This window comes from Pteronotus mesoamericanus, unplaced genomic scaffold, assembly GCF_021234165.1.
Source record: "Pteronotus mesoamericanus isolate MK-2021 breed Mesoamerican mustached bat unplaced genomic scaffold, CSHL_Meso_final scaffold_54, whole genome shotgun sequence".
NCBI lineage: Eukaryota > Metazoa > Chordata > Mammalia > Chiroptera > Mormoopidae > Pteronotus > Pteronotus mesoamericanus.
The window spans coordinates 23,396,930-23,416,791 of NW_026555321.1; the positions used below are offsets into that span (position 1 = coordinate 23,396,930).

Below are 19,862 nucleotides of genomic sequence, written 5' to 3' on the forward strand. Positions count from 1 at the left end.
ATTTCCAATGCTTCAGAGTGTTCTCAAGCAATAACTTATCCATTTCCCTATTATTGGACATTTATATAGTTTAAAACTGTTTTCTACTGAGTGTTTTTAAAAGTGGGTTTTCCTTTATATTAAACATAAACTTACATGAATTTTTCTTTGTAAGAGTTCTTGTTTACTTCCATTAGCACTGGAAAGTAAGGCACTATAGTCAAGGCAGGCCAGCCAAAATCCCACCAGAGCAATCTCTTGGGAACATAGCTAGTGAGAGTCAAGTCTGCAGTTGGGATTGTGTGGAGCCTGACTGTCCTCAGTGAAGTGGGAGAATTTCACAGAGCAGGGATAACGGGAGCGGAAGGAGGGGGGCAACAGCATCATATGTGTACATTGGGGCCTGGGAAGAGAAAAAGAAGGAATAGCAAGTTAATATGCCAAAGCATGACTTATAATCTTACAAGTAGAATAGTTAAGAGTCATTTTTTTAGAGTGTCCAGTCAACAGCCTTTATCGGACCTAAAATTAATAGGACGTTTTCATTTTTTCTGCATTCAACAAATCAAAGCCCAATTATAATTTTTTTTCAATAAATATTCACTGGTACCTCCTCAAGGCCAGGCACTGATTCATAAAAATAAATGAAACCCTGTCCCTCCCTTTGACTTCATAATTAGAATATATTTAACAACAACAAAAAAAGCCTGTAAAGGTTAGATTTTTTTTTTAAGACTTTATTTATTGTTAGAGAAAGGGCAAGAGAAAGGGAGAGAAACATTGATGGGTGAGTGAAACATTGATCAGTTGCCTCGTGCAAGCCCCCAGCTGGAGACCTAGACCACAATGCAAGCATGTGCCCTGACTAGGAATGGAACTGGCGACTGGTGACCTTTCGGTTTACAGGACGGTGCTCAATCCACTGAGCTACACTAGTCAGGGCTTCTAACCAAATTTTTTATACTATCTACACCCAAAATAGAAAAAGAATTAACTGATGGCTCATGATCCTGGGGAACTGCAAGAGATCCTCAGCCATTAAAAATGAAGTGGTATCACCCTGGACTCAGTGGATTGAGTGCTGGCCTGTGAACTGAAAGGTCACTGGTTAGATTCCCAATCACAGCACATGCCTGGATTACAGGCCAGGTCCCCATTGGGGTGTGTGAGGCAACTGATCAGTGTTTCTCTTTCTCCCTCCCTTCCCCTCTCTCAAAAATAAATTAAAAATTGAAGTGCTGTCTGCATGGCCCCAAGTTGTTTGGGCCTCATCCTGCAAAGGAAAAGGCCCCCTGGGTTGCAGGTTCAGTCCCAGGTCAGGGTGCCTAGGAGAGGCAACCAATTGATGTTTCTCTCTCACATCAGGGTTTCTCTCCCACCCTTCCCCTCTCCCTAAAAGTAAATAAAATCTTGTTTTAAAAAGAATGAAGTTATATCAACTTTCTGAGGCAGGAAAGTGGGTGGTACATATTAGGAAACTAACAAGAGTTGAAACAAAAAATTTTTTAGTCATTGAATGGGTCAACAGGAAAATTCATTAACCAAGTATTCAACTTCCCAAGTATTTCAGTTAAGCCCTTTTATGTCAGTGGCTTAGTATACCTGTTTTTAATTTAAAAGTATAATTCATCTGCTATTTCTAAAGTATTACGGACTCCAAATTAGAGAACTGCTTAACATTTTATTCTATGCTTATAGCTACCATAAGTGTTAGATTTCCTGAGATAAGCCCTGAATCAACTATTCTATCCCTTTGCCCCTGAAGAATCAGACTCCCAAAATTGGAATTAAACCTCCCAGACAATACCCTAAAACTGCATAAAAATCCTTTGTCAGACCACATATATGCTAGTCACTATTTCTGCTCTTTCCAGCTTTTATATTCCCATCCCAGGAACCCAAGAACCAGCCTTAATACTTTTGCCCAGAAAATTGCTCATGAGAAAGTGAAAACTTAGAGAAACAGGTGTCTAAATGCAATAACTTTGCTAGCAAAAACAAAAAAAAACAAAAAACCATTTTCTCTTATGCTCACAATACAATGTTAATTAATACTAAGTTAAAGAATTTGTTCTGAATTTGATACCTAGGGTTTCCAGTGAGCTGTCTGTAAACACTATGAGTTCTGCTTTATTCCTTTGACCCCTCTACTCATTCAAAAATGACCAGTTAAATTAACAGAGAATATGTCCTAAAATTACCTTCACTGGAACCTAGTGACCTGTCCATAAACCTGGAAGAGGTCATGTAGAAGGAATCTGTTAACACTCTCCCCCCCTCAGGAATTCCTGGGGAGCAGGATAAGATTAAGGCTCTTACAGTTCTGTCTGTAGTGACTTCAAGATGACTTCTGCACCCTCACCATTTTACTGACTCTAGCCCTCCCCAACAACTTGACACATCATTTCACAAGATCATTAGGTCATCACTCGTGCCAGGCACTACACTATAGGCCAGGGAAATGGTGAGTTCCAGAATGGACCACTTCACAGTCCAGTGGGGAAGACAGACATAGTTTAACTATATAACTATGAAGGAAATAAATGGGGAGAACTGATAATGGAGAAAGGTTTGCAACTTAAGGTGCTGAAATAAGAATTTCCTGAGGAGGGAATGAGAAAGTTAAGAAACAGTCACGCAAAAAGCAGGGAAAATATCCTAGGCAGTGGGTAAAACATGTGCAATGGCTCTGAGGCAGGAAACAGTGTATTGAGGACACTTTAAAAGGCCAGTTTTGCTGGGGTATATAGTGAGCAACAGAGGGAAATGTGGTTGGGAAAATTAGCAGAGGTCAGCTCATGCAGGGCCTAGACACGCTATTGAGAAAGAGTTGAACAAGGAAGTAATGTAATCCTACTTAACAGCTTTTGAAGATTACTCTGCTGGATTGGTTTAGATGCAAAAACAAAAGCAGGGAGACTAGTAGAAAAGCCATTATGGACATCTAAGAAATGGTGGTAGCTCAGGTACTGGGAACCAGGAACCTTTTAAATGACATCTCAGATTTTAATATGAGCACAAGTTAACCAAAGGAGGAAGGGCACTGCAGGCCACTGAAAAATACGTACATTAGCATTAGATCCCAAGATCATAACCCATTCTGACAAGGTAAATAACCTAGTGTGGCAGTAGCAAAGGGTCTATGACAAGAGTGAAGGCCAGAAGACTACTGTTAGAAAAGTATTGCAGTAATCGAAGCAGGAAAGTATGATGCCCTGAACTAAAGACCAGTGATAACACACCTTTTCCTAAAGGCAGACCCTTCAATATCCATGTGATATTGAAAGTGGTAGCAGAGGCTGGCTGGATTTGAAGAGAGGAGGGCACAGAAAGAGGGAAGAGGAACTCGGGATGACGAGGTTTCTGGCTTTGAGTGGGTAGGGGTGTGAGAAGGGTGAGTTCAGGTCTGTATATGCTGTAATACCAGAAGAGCCATACAGGCAGTTTCCAGTTTAGAAAGAGGCTGAGGTTGAACACGTACATTTAAAAGCCACAAGTGAACAAGCCATAAGACACTGAATGCCCAGTGAAGTACAAAATGAGAAAAGCTTAGTTCAGAACACAGATGTACTGACACCAAAAGGGCAAGAGTTAGAGCAGTTTGTCAACAACCACTGGTGTTTTAAGCTGAATAATTCTGTTACGAGTTGTCTGGCACATTGTAGGATGTTTAACAGCATCCCTGGGCCCTATCCATTACCAGTAGGACCCACCCAGTTATGACAAATGGCTCCAGACATTGCCAAATGTCCCCAGAGGAGAGGGGGCAGAAATCACCCTCACTTGAGACCACTGAGTTAAGTCTCCAGGATGCTGACAAAAAGTTCTTAAAGAGCTTGCTCAACCCATGAGTTTCCTCCAAAGTTCCTGGAGTGCATAGTACTGCTCTTGATTTCTTCAAAGGGCCAAAGAAATTCAAGTGATATTCCACTACATCCATACTTCAGGGCACTGGAATATTTTCATGTACTAGACTGCATCAAATTCATTGATATCACATTTCTGCTATGAGGTTATAGTGGGGGGGGAATGTATTATTATAAACCCTTTTTTCACAAGCATTGTACACAAAAAACTTGAGACCCTGCCTCCCCAATATAGGGTTGTGTCACCATCCTGCTCCTGTAAGCCCTAGTATTTCTCCATCATGAGACTAATACTTCACATTTTCCAAGTTTATAATTTATAGGTCCTTTCGCCTAATCTTCACTCAGTCCTTATGACAAGTTGAACTATCATCTCATTAGCTGAGGAAACTGATGCAGAGGTGTTAAGTAACATGCCCAGTCACATTAAGTAATCAAACTGAGATTGGAACCTCCAAAGTCCATGCTCTAAAGCTAAACCACTTAACCACTATTCCAGATGGCCTCCATTAGACTGCAAGCTCTGAGGAAGGTGTTGGTTCAGTCTTTTCACAATTGTATACCTAGCAGTTGGCTCATGCTTAGCAACAGGATTGGTGCTTAGCTCAAATATTTACTGAATGAGTCTTAGGTCAGACCTAACTCTAACCTATTCCCAGATCTGCACTGAGGTGTTTAAGACACAGAGAGCTCTCAAGACAGTACATTAGGGCACCAAGAGTAAGAAAATGTTTTTCACTCTGACAGGAAATGAGCAGCCACATTGTCTGACAATGTAACCCTGCTTCACTTGCAGTATTACTTTCCTCCTATTGCTTCCTTATCCAGCATATGCCAGTTACATTGAAGCCTCAAGGAAATAGGAGGAAAGTAGAAACAAATTATGGACTGGAATATTTTGCAAAGTGACCAAGTGTAGATAATTTTTTTTATAGGACCAGTTACTGGTACTCAATGAGTTTTCCCAAAGATCAGATAGTTTTTTGGGGTATTTTTTTTTTTCAGTAGTCTCCATTCAAAAATCTTCTAGAAAATTAAGGTGACGACACCTTCTGAGCATACCTACCTCAGCATATCTTCCCTCACTAGCCAGCCTTGGTACCTTTTTGATAAAAGGACTGTTATGTCCAGAAATTTTTGCACAGATGTTGTGACAAGTCCATGCAAAGGGTAACAAGGCTAAGCCAGCTATGCCAAGTATGCAACAAACATTGCTAATTGACCATGTGTATTTTTCTAGGCTGAGGTGTGCCTGTGAACGTTTCATCAGTTTAAAACTTTAAGCAGCCATCACCCCCACAAGATAAAATATTTGTCTTTCCTGCCTAAAGCTACTCTCAGAGGTAACCTGGATGAACTCCAAGGTTATCAGTAACCTCTAAAGGGGAGTGGGCAGAGGGAATATGCTGCAGAGTTCCGCAAAGAATGGCTTTAGTTTACTTCATGTACACACCTGTGCATTGAAATGTCCTTCTTGGAAGCCATGAAAAGTTATAAAGCAATCTGAGCGTTTTGAAAGTTACCCACTCGGCATGGAAGCCACCTCAATGAAAGCATTCATGGGACCTCACACCCTCCCTAACCTAGCTAGTTTATGATCCTCTCCTTCCTATCAAAGCCCCTAGGGAAACCTTGATACAGCACATTTTCAACAAATTCTAACATGAACTTGGGCTTTAAGAACAGGAAGGACGTGTTTTCTGCTCTAGAATGTTGTCTTCTCCAGGGTGGCTTAGTTGTTTACAGCTGCCATTTAACTAGAGAGTACTTTTGCAAGCTGGTCCTCATTCTCTACTTTGCCATATTGACTTATCTAGACATTAAAACTTGCTTTAAAAAAATCAGTAACTGACTTCTGCTGTTTCTTTCAGTTCTTTTGAAGATTATGAAACAGAGGAACCTGCCTCTCCCTCTGAAATTGGAAACAAAGGCAATAAAATAGTAACCTCAAGCCTTTCAGAGAAATGTGGAAAGCTTCAGTCAGTGGATGAAGAATAGCTGCCAACGTCTGTATGAAAGGGAGATAACGTATTTTAAATTTTTTCATGTGAAGAGATGCTCTAATTTGCATACTGCTTTTTAAAGGCTTTGATTTCTGCAAGTGTGTATCTGCACTAGGAACTTTACAACGTTTTTAAGCAATAGATCTGGATATATATACTCAATTTGGGAGACTCTTCCAGTTTGCCTCAAACCTCTTACAGAGCTTTTCCTCAGAAGCAAATACAATTATATACACCACCTTCCAAAGTCTGTGAACTAGCACTCTTCACCCCTGAATGTACCAAGGATCTCTTGGGGACAGTGTCATGCACAGTTCTCTGCACAAAAACAGGAGTTGCCTCTGTTATCTAGCATCCATGAGGCCCCTCAGGGCTCCTATGGAGCCCAGAAGAAAACTTCACTTGCAGAAAACTTAAGTTAAAAAATTCTGGAACTTGAAAAAGCATTATGGGCCTCCAGAACTGAATTATAGCCCTGGCAATAAAAGCACTGCCAAAACATCTCAGAGACTTCTTTTAACTATGCGTGTACTGGAGTTCAAAGAGCTTGAACTTACTTGGTTTAATGTATTGTTTCACAATGACCTGCCAAACTGCTAGTCACTTTACATCCTCAGGTATTGTAACCACTGGGCCTTCCAACCTTGCTGACAAAGCTCTGAATCCCCTCCTCATCCTGACTGTGGGTCTTATATAAAACCTAAAGAAAAAAACTTGTTAAATGAAAACAAGTATGGAATTTGACTCACTTGAAAAAAAAATTCAACTCTCTTATTTGTAGAAAGTTATTGAATGATGTATTAGTCTTTAAATTAGCTGATATCCCATATACACTTCCTGTCAGAAGGCCTACTTGAAGACAAATGATACATGAAATTTCTTACCAGATATATTCCTTTCATCACTTAATATCAGACTAACTCAATGTAAAGGCCTCAATCGAAACATTCATGTTGAAACTTATTCCAAATATTCCATCCACCTCCATATTTATCACAAAAGTAGAAAACAGTGATGCCACCCATAAAAAAAAAGCTATTTCATGTTTAGTATAGTAGTGAATGTGTTCATTATGGAAATCTACATTTTTTAGCAAGTCACAATATAGCCAAATCCTGCAATAACCTTGAAAATTGAAAATAAACTATAGAAAGGATGGAAATTTCTGACAGTATAATAGACAGCACCCAAGCAACTTTTTAATAACTCATCTGTCAAAATCAACTTTTTCCCGACTTTTTTTTTAACCAAGAGTCCTCAATGTCAAAATAGCTTCCCTTCCCACCCTACTTTGGTTCCCTTGCTGGTGTGAAGGCCAAATAATGAAATAAACCTTTGAGCTATAAGGAAAATGTGGAGAAAAGAATTTAGGAAGTGCACTACCTATTGGTACAGTAATAGTTAGCAATACTTCTTGTCAGTATCCTCCCAGGTTCCTGTTATTTTATCTCCACAATCAGAACTGATCTTACCATTTAACTGTTAGAGAAAATGATAGCTATTCCAACTTAGTATCTAATAGTTCACAAAGAACTAAAACTTAAAAGTGACTAAATTTGAGGCAAACACTACATGCTAAATAACCTAAACATACTGGTGAAGTTTTAGGATTAAAAATATTTGTGATACATGACATTTACCATCTACCCATCCAACCTTTACCAGGAAAGGAAAACAATTACTTTATTTCAGATTTAAAAAAAAAACTTAAAAAAGAATACTTTTTTAAAGAAGCCAGATATGGTTTAACGGTTTTATTATCCATAATGATCTAAACTATTTCTACGACTCAGCAAAATGTAAAAATAAAATCTGAATCTCATATATATTTATTTTTTTTAACTTGGCTTTACATTTTTACCTTCTTACTAAAGTCCCTCTTCCTTTCACTTTAGTCAATATTTGGTTTCAACATTCTGTAATATAAAAAAGCAAGCTACCAATATCATTCCATTTAGGGTAAGGCTATTTTAATTTAGGTTACCAAAAGCGTATTTTCAGACATAAGAATGTGTTTCACTGTACTCCTTTCCTAGAGTTGAATGCAAGAAATGTGAATTCTGAGGAACTATGATAGTATATATTTGACTTTCTGATAAAGATCATGCTGCATATAATCATTACTGCCCAACTGGAAATTTCAAGTTGTTACAATATCCCAAGCTCCCTGATAAAAGTTCAAATTGAGGTTTATCATGATCTTAATACTAGTCAATGATTAATGAGTTTAATAGCATAACATTAATTGCAAGGTAATCAAACTAATAAAATTCTGTGTATTTTCCCTGCATCTTATCTATGTCATTGTGTACTGTTCGAAGTGTTTATAAAACTCTAGATGATTAAATACGTCATTTGTCAACTTTTGGAAATGTTAGGGTGTGTTTGGATGGAGAAGCCTGCATGATTTAACTTTTGTTTTTCCCTTTCTCCAAAACTAAATAAAGACAAGTTGTCAAATATGAATCCTGTTCACTAAGACAATTACTACACACTTGTGGTTTTAATCACACTTTGAATTCATTTTTATATCTGGGTTAACATTGTAAACAAGCATGAGTTTCAAAGAGATACCTCTGAATCCTGAGAAAACTATAAAGATCTGTAAGGGTAACACTTCACGCTGAGAAGTCATTTCCTCTGGGGATGGGAAGGAGGATCAGAGTTTGGGAATAAGGGGTTCACAGGGACCAAAGGGAATTTTAGTCTTATATATAATATATTCTTTTATAAGAGTATCTGATTATTTGGGTACCTAAAAAACTTTTTAAAGGAGGGAGAAAAGTTTAAGTACGATTCAAGTATTAGATTCTGATACTACACTTTGAACTTAGTATTTTTTTAAAGGATTTTAGATTTGTTACCTATGATACGGGAAAGGAAATTTTATTTTTCTTATGTTGTAAAGCTTTTACTTTCCTTCTGAGAAGTCAAGAGTGTTGTTTTAAGGAAACTAAGAACACAGTGGAATAAAAATTATTTACCATTACACCTCTGCATGGAAGGGTACATACAGTTAAACAAACTAACAAAAATGATAAAACTGTCAGCTCTAGAAGTTCTATAACCTAAGGTAAAAGATCATTTGATCACATGTTAATAACAAAGACTCAAAAGAACAAGTGAAGATGTGTCATATTAAATGCTATTATTGTTTTGATGGTTTCAAATCCTGGTATAGTACATTCAGTTACTTCAGTAATAGTTCTTAACCATCCCTAGTTAGCCATTGGTCAGCACTCCTAATTAACTCATGTTATAAAGAAAAACAATATAAAAATTAAGGCACTGTAATTAATTATTCTTCCCCAAATATATATGACATATGCCATTCAGAGCATGCTATCCCAGACTCCTCAGTATTCTACAACATAGAATTAGAAAACTAACATTTATTGATAGATTAAGGTGTAATACAGGTTTCCAAAATGTGGCAGTGAGAATACCAGCATAAAAAAGAGAAACTTGTGCTAAAAACAACCTGAATTCATCATTGGCAATATTACATAACAATCAAGGCCCTTGCATACTAATGATTTCCACTTTTTCTATATTGCCAACCTCCCATGCATCCAAAAAAAAAAAAACAAAAAACAAAAAAAAAAAACCCTAAGATTATCAAACTTGGGAAGCAATAAAATATTCTATGATTTTTAAGATCATAATACTAGGAAAGTTTGGGAGATTTGCAAAATATATCCTAATCATCCACGAGTACAATCTCATTTCTAGTCATTTTTGCAGTGATCATTAATGAATAAAGAACAGATTTACAAGTTTATATAGCAGGGCATCTGGGTTTAACACAAAACTGTTACAAACTTTAGGCAAATACATGTTTCATGAGACACTGCTAACACTTAGGAATTAAATAAAATTCTGAAACTTGGAAAGCAAATAAAGACAAGACAACTAAGAAGCATTTTCCACCATTTACTCTTGTTATCAAAAATAGTTCAACTCTTCTTGCAAAACAAAACAAAATAGTACATACTGGACACATACATCACATTTTTCTTCCTATGGCTTTAGCCCACCCCCACCCCACCAAAAGACCAAAAAAAAAAAAAAAAAAAAAAAGCCCAATGACAACAAAAACAACTCTACCTGACCACATTCACAGAAAATGACACCAGGATACACTACAAAACAGAAGGAGGTGTCATCTGCTCTGTGTCCAAAGGTTTCTTATCCATGTCTTGTATTAGGTGAGTAACCATCATTGAACATGCTGTGTGCCAAATCAAAACATAACTTCAGCATATGTCAGATCTCATGAGAGATGGTGAACGTAGAAATTGAAAATTTTCCAGCAGTATTGTTCTTTAAATAAGCACTGTCAAAGCAGCAACTCTTCTTTAAATCGTAAGGTCATTTCTTTACAACCTAGTCAGTTCTTGTTTTATTTGGGCTGTGCTCTTTCAAGCAACTGACTAGATTTCCCTTCAACAGAATGTTTGTGACTCACTTATCTTCCCCATAAAAATTAATGGAAAAGAAGTGCATTTAAACCGAAACACAGTTTGTGCTTTACATGCAAAAGAGCATTCTAAAGAAAATCTTTCTAGTTTCAAACCTACCTAAATGCACAGGCTTCATAAAAAGGCATTTTTATTAGGCCTCTATAAAGAAGCCTTCTTAACAAATAGCACCCAAAAAAAAAAAAAAAAAAAAGCATATTTAAAATAAAGTCTGTGGCAAACTATTAGAGGAAACAATAAATCAAAGTGGCCAATAGCAATAAGTATAATGTATAAATCTGGATACATTTGGGGACATTATTCCAAAATTATTTTAAATACATCCCAATTTCTAAATAAAACTTTTATATATATATTTTAAATTCTGTCACATACTATAGTCTAAACTCAATCAGCTTCAGAATAAAACTGCTCTTCTCCACTTCATTTATCAATTAGAACATTGCTCACAGTGAAGAAAGTGAAGAATTTTTTCCCTAGAAATAAGTCAGACTTAAATAAAAAAGGAGCTCAACTCAGAAGTTTTGTAGAATAAGTAGCTAAACATATGCAGTCTGACAGAATTTCAGTTTGTTCACTTTTAAAAGACAGATTTCTTCAACATTCTAATGAGGGGCAAATTTTCTTTCATAATACTGCTGATTTAATAACTGCTACATACACCAGTAGCCAATTTTCATGATCAGAAATGGTAATGTCAGCACAAAGGTTGAGCTGGACATATCAGCTTTTCAACAGGAGAAACATCAATGGCATCTAAAGCCAGCACTGAGTCTCCTGAACAAACTAATGGCTACTTTTTCACAAAAAATAAGCACAATCTTTATGGACTGACTAAATACCACTTCCTTCCATTTAATCATAAACTTTGATTACGCACAAAGCATGACCATAAACAATGAGGTTAATGTTATTTTCCTTGCCAAAGTTCATTTGTATAAATCAGTTGCATCAGCATTTGTTCTCAAACTATGAGGTTCTGTAAGAACTAAGGACATATAGTTGTAAGGTTACTCCTCCATTATCTGCAAACTATTTCCCCGACACTAACACATATAACTTAGCAATGAAAACACTTGATACAAGTGATCTATATGCAGGAGCTCCGGCAAGTTAAACCAACAAAACCATAGCTGCCTTAAACTGTAGCTATTTCCCTACCAGAGGTAGGTTTAAAGACCCACTGATTTAACAGTCGAATCTCATGTCTATAGCTTCATCCAAACTTTTTTCATCATGTGTACTGGCAGCTAAAAACGTCGTTACTGGGGACCCTGTGACATTAATTACACTGGTGCTGGTACTAGCATTGCGCACAGCAATACTAGTCACATTAATGCCCAAAGTGAGCCTGGTCTGCTCCAAGGCCTTTTCTGGCACAGCAAATGCCTCCAGCTTCTTCTCCCCATTGGCCATATAGGAGTTTTGGCAGCCACGACATATACAATCTAAGCAGGCTTTGCGGTTAGAGTAGCAAGGGCAGCGTTGGCCGCGGCATGTAAGAACACTTGGATTTTGAGTAGCACGCCCACATTTACACCCTTTCTTTTCCTGGGGTTTTTTATACACAGTCTTGGTAGGACTTCCTGGCATAAAATGATGACTAGGAATCTTTTCCTTTACTGTTTTGTCTTTTTTAAGAATACCTGGCTTGGTTTTAGAGTGAGATTTCTTGGATCCATGTTCATGACTCTTTTTCATGCTTTTAGTAGATAAAAGTACAGTTTTGCTGATTTTGGGTGTTGTGCCTCCATTGGGAACAGTTGCTATAGGCTGAAGAGAAATTTTGCTCTCCCGTTTCACTGTCACAGGAGCAGATGCCCCCAGTGTTGGGCCTCGGATAATGGTAGAAATTGGAAGTGGTTGAACTTTCTCACTGTCACTTTCTGATCTGGATCGTTTTCTATTTAATTTTGCTACCTTCGGAGTTGCTGCTGTACATGATAACCCATGAAGTGCAGGACTGGTGGACATAAAAACATTATGGCTAAGAGACTGAGAAGAAAGCTGCAGAAAGGGTCCATTGGATACAGTGGCTTCCAAGTTGGGCTGCAAATTAGGGCAACAAACCTCTGTGTTTGAAACAGTTTCTAGGCTGCGGAGTACTTCCTCAACACTCAGTAACAAAGAGTCACCAGGTTTTATGTCTTCACTGAAACTGCAGATATCAATGCCTGTGGAGCATAAGTCAGTAGCTACCGTGTCACAGACAGGTGGCAAGCTGTCAGACAGATCTTCAGTTTTTATGTCAACAGTGTTACATACATCAATTGTATTTGAATGTTCAGGTGAAGGAATATTTATACCAAATCTATCTATTGAAAGCCCATTATAAGTAGGCAAACCATTGATAACAGAACTGCCAATAGCAATGCTGAGGGTACTTTCAGATATTGGAGATAAACTAGTTTGAGGATCAGTTGTGGGTTCTGAGGTCGAAGGTAAAGGGGAATGTGTCAAACACAAAGTAAAGGATGAATCTGAGGGTTTTTCTGTCTCCTCACAAAGCAATGATCCATCATTAAGCAAAGCCAAAATATCAGAAGAACAGTCGACTGCTTCTATTATATCCCGTGCCAATGTAGTCTGTGTTATATATTCGCATAGTTTTTTGTAGCAGTTCACTAGGATGCTTAATTGCTTGTTTTCCTCAAACTGCTCATAGTCTTTGCACCAACTACATGAAGGTTTCATCATCATTTTCTTGCCTTTACAAGTTTTGCAGACATAGTGTTGGCAGGTGGAGTTGATGGGTGCAATAGGATCTTGTAGCAAATGTCCTACGGAAGGGGGAAAAAAAGGAAAGCATAGATTTTAGTACAATAAATTTACAATTTTCATATACTGAAGATGAGATTTTTAAGTAATCTATTAAAATTGAAATGGGTTAAACTCACCAGACCAGGTAACAAATAAATACAGGGTGGGGCAAAAGCAGGTTTACAGTTCTGAGTATATGAAACAAGAGTTTATTCTCGTATTTTAATTTATTATTGTTATTAACCAGATGAACAACTATAAACCTACTTTTCCCCCACCCAGTATATCTCACAGGAAATGAAAAACAGCTCACTTCACTTCACTTTCATGCCATATTCCCTATTCCTGTACTTAAACCAGAATCTTCCTCAATTCTGTGTTTCTTCCCCAAACAGTACGTTCCGGTCCAACTTTCTCATACTCTTCTCCAAAGGCTATAAAGAGGTAAAGATCAGTCACCAAGAACACAAATTAGGCCTAAAACCTTTGAGACCTCTACCTAATGCAACATGGCAATGCTATAACATATTGAGCAAAATCATATTATTTTTTATTATTTATTGACTTTAGAGACAAGGAGGAAGGAAGGAAGGAAAAGAGAAACATCAGTTTGTTGTTCCACTTATTTATGCATTCATTGGTTGATTCTTATACGTGCTTTGACCAGGGATTGAACCTGCAACTTTGGCATACCGGAAGGACACTCTAACCAACTGAGCTACCAGGCCCGGGCCCATATTCTTTATTTTGTGTTAGACAATGAGGAAAAAATATGAACAAAAGAGACTCGCTGCCTTAATTAAACATAGTTTGAGGTAGTTTGAGGACATTAATCAGTTAGTACAAAGACACCACAGGAAAAAAAGATAATTCAAACCATTTTATTATATAGATACTAATCACAAACTAAGGAAAGAGAAGGTCAATATGTAGTTATAATGTAAAAGAATGATATCCATTTACTAAAAGCAAAAAGGGAGTACTACTAAACTCAAATTTTGCTATAGAAAATCAAAATACAATGCCAATGAAAAAATTGTATGTTTAAATGTATTAAAAAGGAAAAAAACCCACATAATCCTTGGCTCAAATTCTTCTGACAGAACACAAAATGATTATGGTCATAAACCACAAGTATCCTAGGTATATAAATATAATATAAAAGTAAAAGTGAGTCCTCAACTTACCACTCCCAAATTACAAAATGACCTATACATTTGAACCAGGAAAGGAAAAGCAACTAGATTAGTCCATATCTCCACCTTTACTTCCCCCAAAAGAAGTAAATGCTCCTTGGTTCCCAATTCAGGATAAATGGTTAGTAATTAACTTAAAGCAGCACCTGTTTTCTCATACACGTTACACAATTTAACACTCAGGTATGGGAGAGAAGGCTACTTCCCACTCACTATAGCAAAGTAACATCAGCAAATCCTCTACCTTAGAGACAACGAGAAACCAGAAAATTTTTGTCAGAAAGAATCATTTTCACAACCAAAGAGATAAAACTATCTGGGAAGCATTTATGTTTGAAAAACTGCTGGACTTCAGGTAAGGACAGTGGGAATCTATGGTGTTTAGGTCTGGAGCTGCTCAGTTGTCCCCCACCACCCAGCTCCATCAGTGTTACACCCTATGAAAACTGGAAGCGGCTATGATCGAAGAGGGTTCATTCCATTTAGGGCAGTAAGTGATGAACAGGACCAGGGGCATTATCATTGAAAGTGACTTCTAAGACACTGGCCAGTGGGAAGGACAAACAGTTCAGCGCCTAGTTGCACAAGCCCAGGTTACACAGAGGCCTCAAACAAGATGGAAATTTTCCCCAAACTGATCTATAAATTCAGTGTAATCATTATAAGAATCCCAGGAGGCTTTTTTAAAAAAGAAACTGACAGATTCTAAAATTCATATGGAATCAGAGAGGACCTAGGATAGCCAAAACAATTTGGAAAAGAACAAAAAGTTGCCCTGGTCAGGTGGCTCATTGGTTGGAGCTTTGTCCTAAACACCAAAAGGTTGCAGGTTCCATTCCTGGTTGAAGGCATGTTTTGGGGGAGGTGGCGTACTGATCGATCTCTCTCTCTCAAATCAACGGATATGTCCTCAGGTGAGGATTTAGAAAGTAATTTTAAAAAATTTACGAAAAAGAATAAAAAGTTGAAGGACTTACACTCCCAAATTTCAAAATCTTCCATAAAGCCAGAGTCATCAAGATATTATGGTAGTGGCAAAAGGATAGGCATCAAAATAAATGGAACAGAAAAGAATCCATAAAGAAATTCTTACATTTATGGTCCACTGATCTGTGTACAAGAGTGCCCAGATAACTCAATAGGGAAAAGAGGATATTTTCAACACGGTATGTGGGATAATTAGATACCCAATTGCAAAACAAAACAAAAAGTTCTGAGTCCTTGACTCACAGCATACACACACATTAACTCAAAATGGATCATAGACACCTAAATGTAAACGCTAAAATCCTAAAAGAAAACTCAGAAGAAAATCATGACTCTGGGTTGAGCTAAGTACTAGTTAGTTTTATGTCAAATACACAATCCACAAAAGGGAAAAAACTGTAAAATATATTTCCACAAATTTAAATGTGCTTCAGAAGGTACCATTATGAAAATAAAAGATAATCCACAGACTGGGAAAAAATATTTGTAAATCATGTATCTGATAAAAAGACTTACAACATGGTATGTGTTAAAAACTTCCTACAAATCAATATTAAGACAACTGAATTTTAAAAGTGGGCAGAAGATCTGAATAAACATTTCACCAAAGAAATATAAAATGTTTAATAGGCAGACAAAAATACGTTCAATATCATTAGTTATTAAAGAAAGTAAAAACCAATGGCATATTGCTATACACCTATTAGAGCAGATAAATTCAAAATGACAGACAATACCAACAGCTGGCAAAGTTGCGGAGAAACTGAAACCCTTCTGTATATCAGTGTGAATGTAAAAGGGTAAATAAAGCATATTGGAAAACACTTCCTAGTTTTTTTTTTTTAAGTTAAACATACATTTACCATACAAACCAGCAATTCCACTCCTAAGAATCTACTAAAAGAGAAATGAAAATATATTTCCTTTTAAAGAGATGTATATGAATATGCATAGCAGCATTATTCATAATAGACAAAAATTAGAGACAATCCAAATGTCCATCAACCAGTGAGTAGATAAAATGTAGTATATTCATACAAACAGAATATTGTTCAGCAATTAGAAGAATTATTGATACATGCCAAAACATGATGAACTTCAAAACCATTATGCTAAGTGAAAGAAGCCAGATGCAAAATACATTATTGTATTATCCCATTTATATAAAATGTCTAGAAATGACAGAAAAGCAGAAATAGTGGATGCCTGAGGCTGGGAGTGAGCAGGGATTAACTGTAAATGGGCACAATGGCACTTTTTGGGAGTGATGAAAATGTTTTAACATCCTATCACAGTGATAGTTGTGCAGTAAGACAAGGCCCCAGTAGCTAGGAAGTCCAACCTTCTACCCAATGCAGGAATCCCTTAGAGCATGGGTGTCCAACCTCCAGGCCTAGGACCAGCACTGGTCCAGGCCTGTTAGGAACCAGGCCACACAGTAAGAGGTGAGCTTGAATGTAACATACTTGAATCATCCTGAAACCCTCCTCATCCCAGGTCTTTGGAAAAACTGTCTTCCACAAAACCAGTCCCTGGTGCCGAAGAGGTTGGGAACCGCTGCCTTAGAGTATTCTTCACTCAATCTAAGGGCCTAGGGGATATATATATATGCACTTAAAAAAAAATATTATCTATTGGGAAGCGGAGATTGAACAAAGTGAACAGGGATAGGATTAGACTATAATAAATGTTTTTAAGAAAATCCTTCAAAATCAAAAAAGCAAAATGAAACAAGTAACTAATTTTACATCAAACTGATGGTACAACCATTCAGAGATTAACTACTTTAAGTAACTTCATAACAGAACACTGACTAATTCTTGTATCTCTTTGTTTTCAGCAATCACATTGCTGGTGGCAGTTATGACAGTTATAATAAAAGTGTTGGTGTCTGTGTGGGATAGAGTGCTGATGTCCTTGAGAATCTGGATTTATTTATTTATTTACTTTTAGCAGGAGCAAGGAAGAAGTGTTGTAAGATAGAAAAAGTTAATATGGTGATTACCACAGAGAAAGGGGGAGGGGGAAGGTAGAAGAGCATAAAGACGGGGATAAATAGTGAAGAAATGAGACTTGACTTCGGGTGATGAAGACACAACACAATATACAAATGATATATTATAGAATTGTACACTTGAAACCTATATAATTAACCAATGTCACCCCAATAAATTCAATACAGAAAGAAAAAGTTAAGAATATCCCAAACTTCAACTGAATTTACCAATACGTACTAACATTTTCATCTTCATATTTCCTAGCACTATACACTGAAAAGGACTAGAAGCAAGGAACCAACCCCAGTAGCAATGAACTCAGATAATGATATTGAAAAACAATTTCCCGTTCAATTGGACAGATGGCTGATTCCAGATCTATGACATAAATCAGGCAAGATGGGTTCTGATTATCTTGTTATGCCAGAAAGCAAGGAAGCTATCAAAGATCAGGACAGTGGTTAAAGGGTCTCATGAGCAAACCTGCAGAGGTTCTCAATGGCCTAAAAAGAGAAAATCTGTGCATGCATAAATGCAATGGAATTAAATACACCCATAATGTTTAAATGTCTCAGTTCATTAAACAAAAGAAGAAAATCAGTTTCAGGATGCCAGTGAACCAGCTCATTAGTGTGAAAGCTGGCAGACAAAAAGCAAGAATCAAGTATTTATTCTGATTTAACTATACATGAACTATACAGACGAATAACCAAATCGCAGAGAATTTTCTCTTTATGGGAATCATGCAGCTAATAAATGAAAAAGGATGACAATTTAAATGCCGTCACTGTATAACCCATAATGATTTGCAAATTGCTCAAGCTAAAAAGTAATTAACAGTTACCTCTCCAGCCTTCATTATATCAATGACGTTTTTACCAGTCATGTCAATCCCTGACTACCAAGCACCTTAAAGCACATATACGCTACACATCTTTGCATTCTTCTTTGAAGTAACTGGGAGAGTATGCCTAATACTGAGAACTGAAAATAAGCCAGAAAACACATAAAAACTATCATTTAATTGATTCATGACTCCACTACCACTGAGTTCTTAAGAACTTCCATCACCTGGTCTCGTATTACCTATTGGATTGCCTAAGCATTCCCCAAAACAAGTATTTGAAACGCTAACCTACCATTAAAGATGCCTATAAGGCAAATATGTTCTAGGCCCTCAGCTAACCATCCTAACCTTCAAAAGTTTCCCAGAGGGTTCTCTTTACACCTCATAACAAAGGCAGCTCCAGTGATATAAGGAGCAAAGAAAAAAGAAAGGTTCAGGCGCTTCTTAAGAGTTAGGTCTTAGCCATATACTTACTATGTCCCTAAGGAAACCTCCCCCCAAAATTAAGTAGTATCAGATAACACTTTTAAAAGCATAAAAATACATCTTATCCTAGAAAATAAAATAGATGGGCAATCTGAGTCAAGGGGAAATGTGTCACTCACCAGTAGACTGAACTATAAAAACTGGGGAGTGTTTGGGAAGAGATTTAATTGATTTTAGCTTAGATCAAGATCCATATAGTCTCACACTCAAATACAAAACAAGACTTGCTCAAAACACACACCTTCAAACTTTAAAGATTTGTATTTCATGATAAAAAAAAATTTCTCACTGCACTGCTCTGAATCCTTCATCTGCAATATATCACAGAAATTACTCCCTTTTAAAAAATACAAGTTGTCTTATAACTAAATGTTGATGTTATATGCCCTATTTAAACAATGTTAAATGATGCTACACTGACCCTGAAAAGACTAAATATTAATTTTTACTCCACCTTTAAAAAAAAAAAACCAACCCCTGATTTATTCTCTCCTTTTACAAAAAAAAAAAAAAAAGTTTACCTATTGATTTCAAAGACTATGATTGTATAATTTGAGACTATGATTAGATTACAATGATAATTCTGGGAATTTCTGGGGCTACATACTATTTGTAATTTATTAGAATATTTAATAAGACTTCAATGCTCTTAATTTTGTGAAACTTTTTAATATGAAAATTTGCAAATACAAAAATCAGAAAATAAGAAACTTCCACATACTCATCACCCAGATGCAATAATTATCAAGATTATGTCACATTTGTTTCCTCTACCCATCTTTTGATATTTAATCTCAATACCATCAATGCATCTCTATATACATCAGCAGAAGTCTCTACGAAGTATTTTTTCTTATGTAACTACAATGTTATCACACCTAACAAAGTCTACAATTTAAATAATTTTTAAACCAGATTTAGATTTCACATGTGAAAAAAAATGTTTAAAGCCCTAAAAAGGGGCTTTAATTCAACCACTAAACTTTATAAATTATACTTTTCTCAATGAAACTTTCCTTTTATTAAATAGACTTAACACAGATTATTCAAGTCACTACTTTACCCTATTAATATACCAAAGCTAACAATTGGATTGGTGACCATGAACATCATCCCTACCTCTGACAAGAATCACTGCCAGCATCATGATTTACATACACAGTCTAAGTCTGAGAGAGAGAGACAGAGAGACCCATAGCATCAAAACAGTCTCTAGCTCTCCAATCAGCTTGCCCATTTCTCCACAAAAAGGACAGGCAC

General features: G+C 36.7%; 2 protein-coding genes across 4 annotated transcripts in view; one reads left to right on the top strand and one right to left on the bottom strand.

Moving 5' to 3' along the window:
* PPP2R3A (protein phosphatase 2 regulatory subunit B''alpha) overlaps positions 1 to 8,332 on the top strand; it is a 174,033-nt gene extending 165,701 nt beyond the window's left edge. For all 3 annotated transcript variants that reach the window (XM_054595294.1, XM_054595293.1, XM_054595295.1), the window contains one exon: positions 5,717 to 8,332. In XM_054595294.1, the coding sequence (XP_054451269.1) occupies positions 5,717 to 5,843 (127 nt within the window). In that variant the 3' untranslated portion in view covers positions 5,844 to 8,332. The remainder of the gene's footprint in view (positions 1 to 5,716) is intronic.
* A 2,216-nt stretch (positions 8,333 to 10,548) lies between these two features.
* The window catches only part of MSL2 (MSL complex subunit 2), a 30,907-nt gene continuing 21,593 nt past the window's right edge, over positions 10,549 to 19,862 (bottom strand). The window contains exon 2 of the mRNA XM_054595296.1: positions 10,549 to 13,109. Coding sequence (XP_054451271.1) covers positions 11,518 to 13,109 — 1,592 coding nt within the window. The 3' untranslated portion in view covers positions 10,549 to 11,517. The remainder of the gene's footprint in view (positions 13,110 to 19,862) is intronic.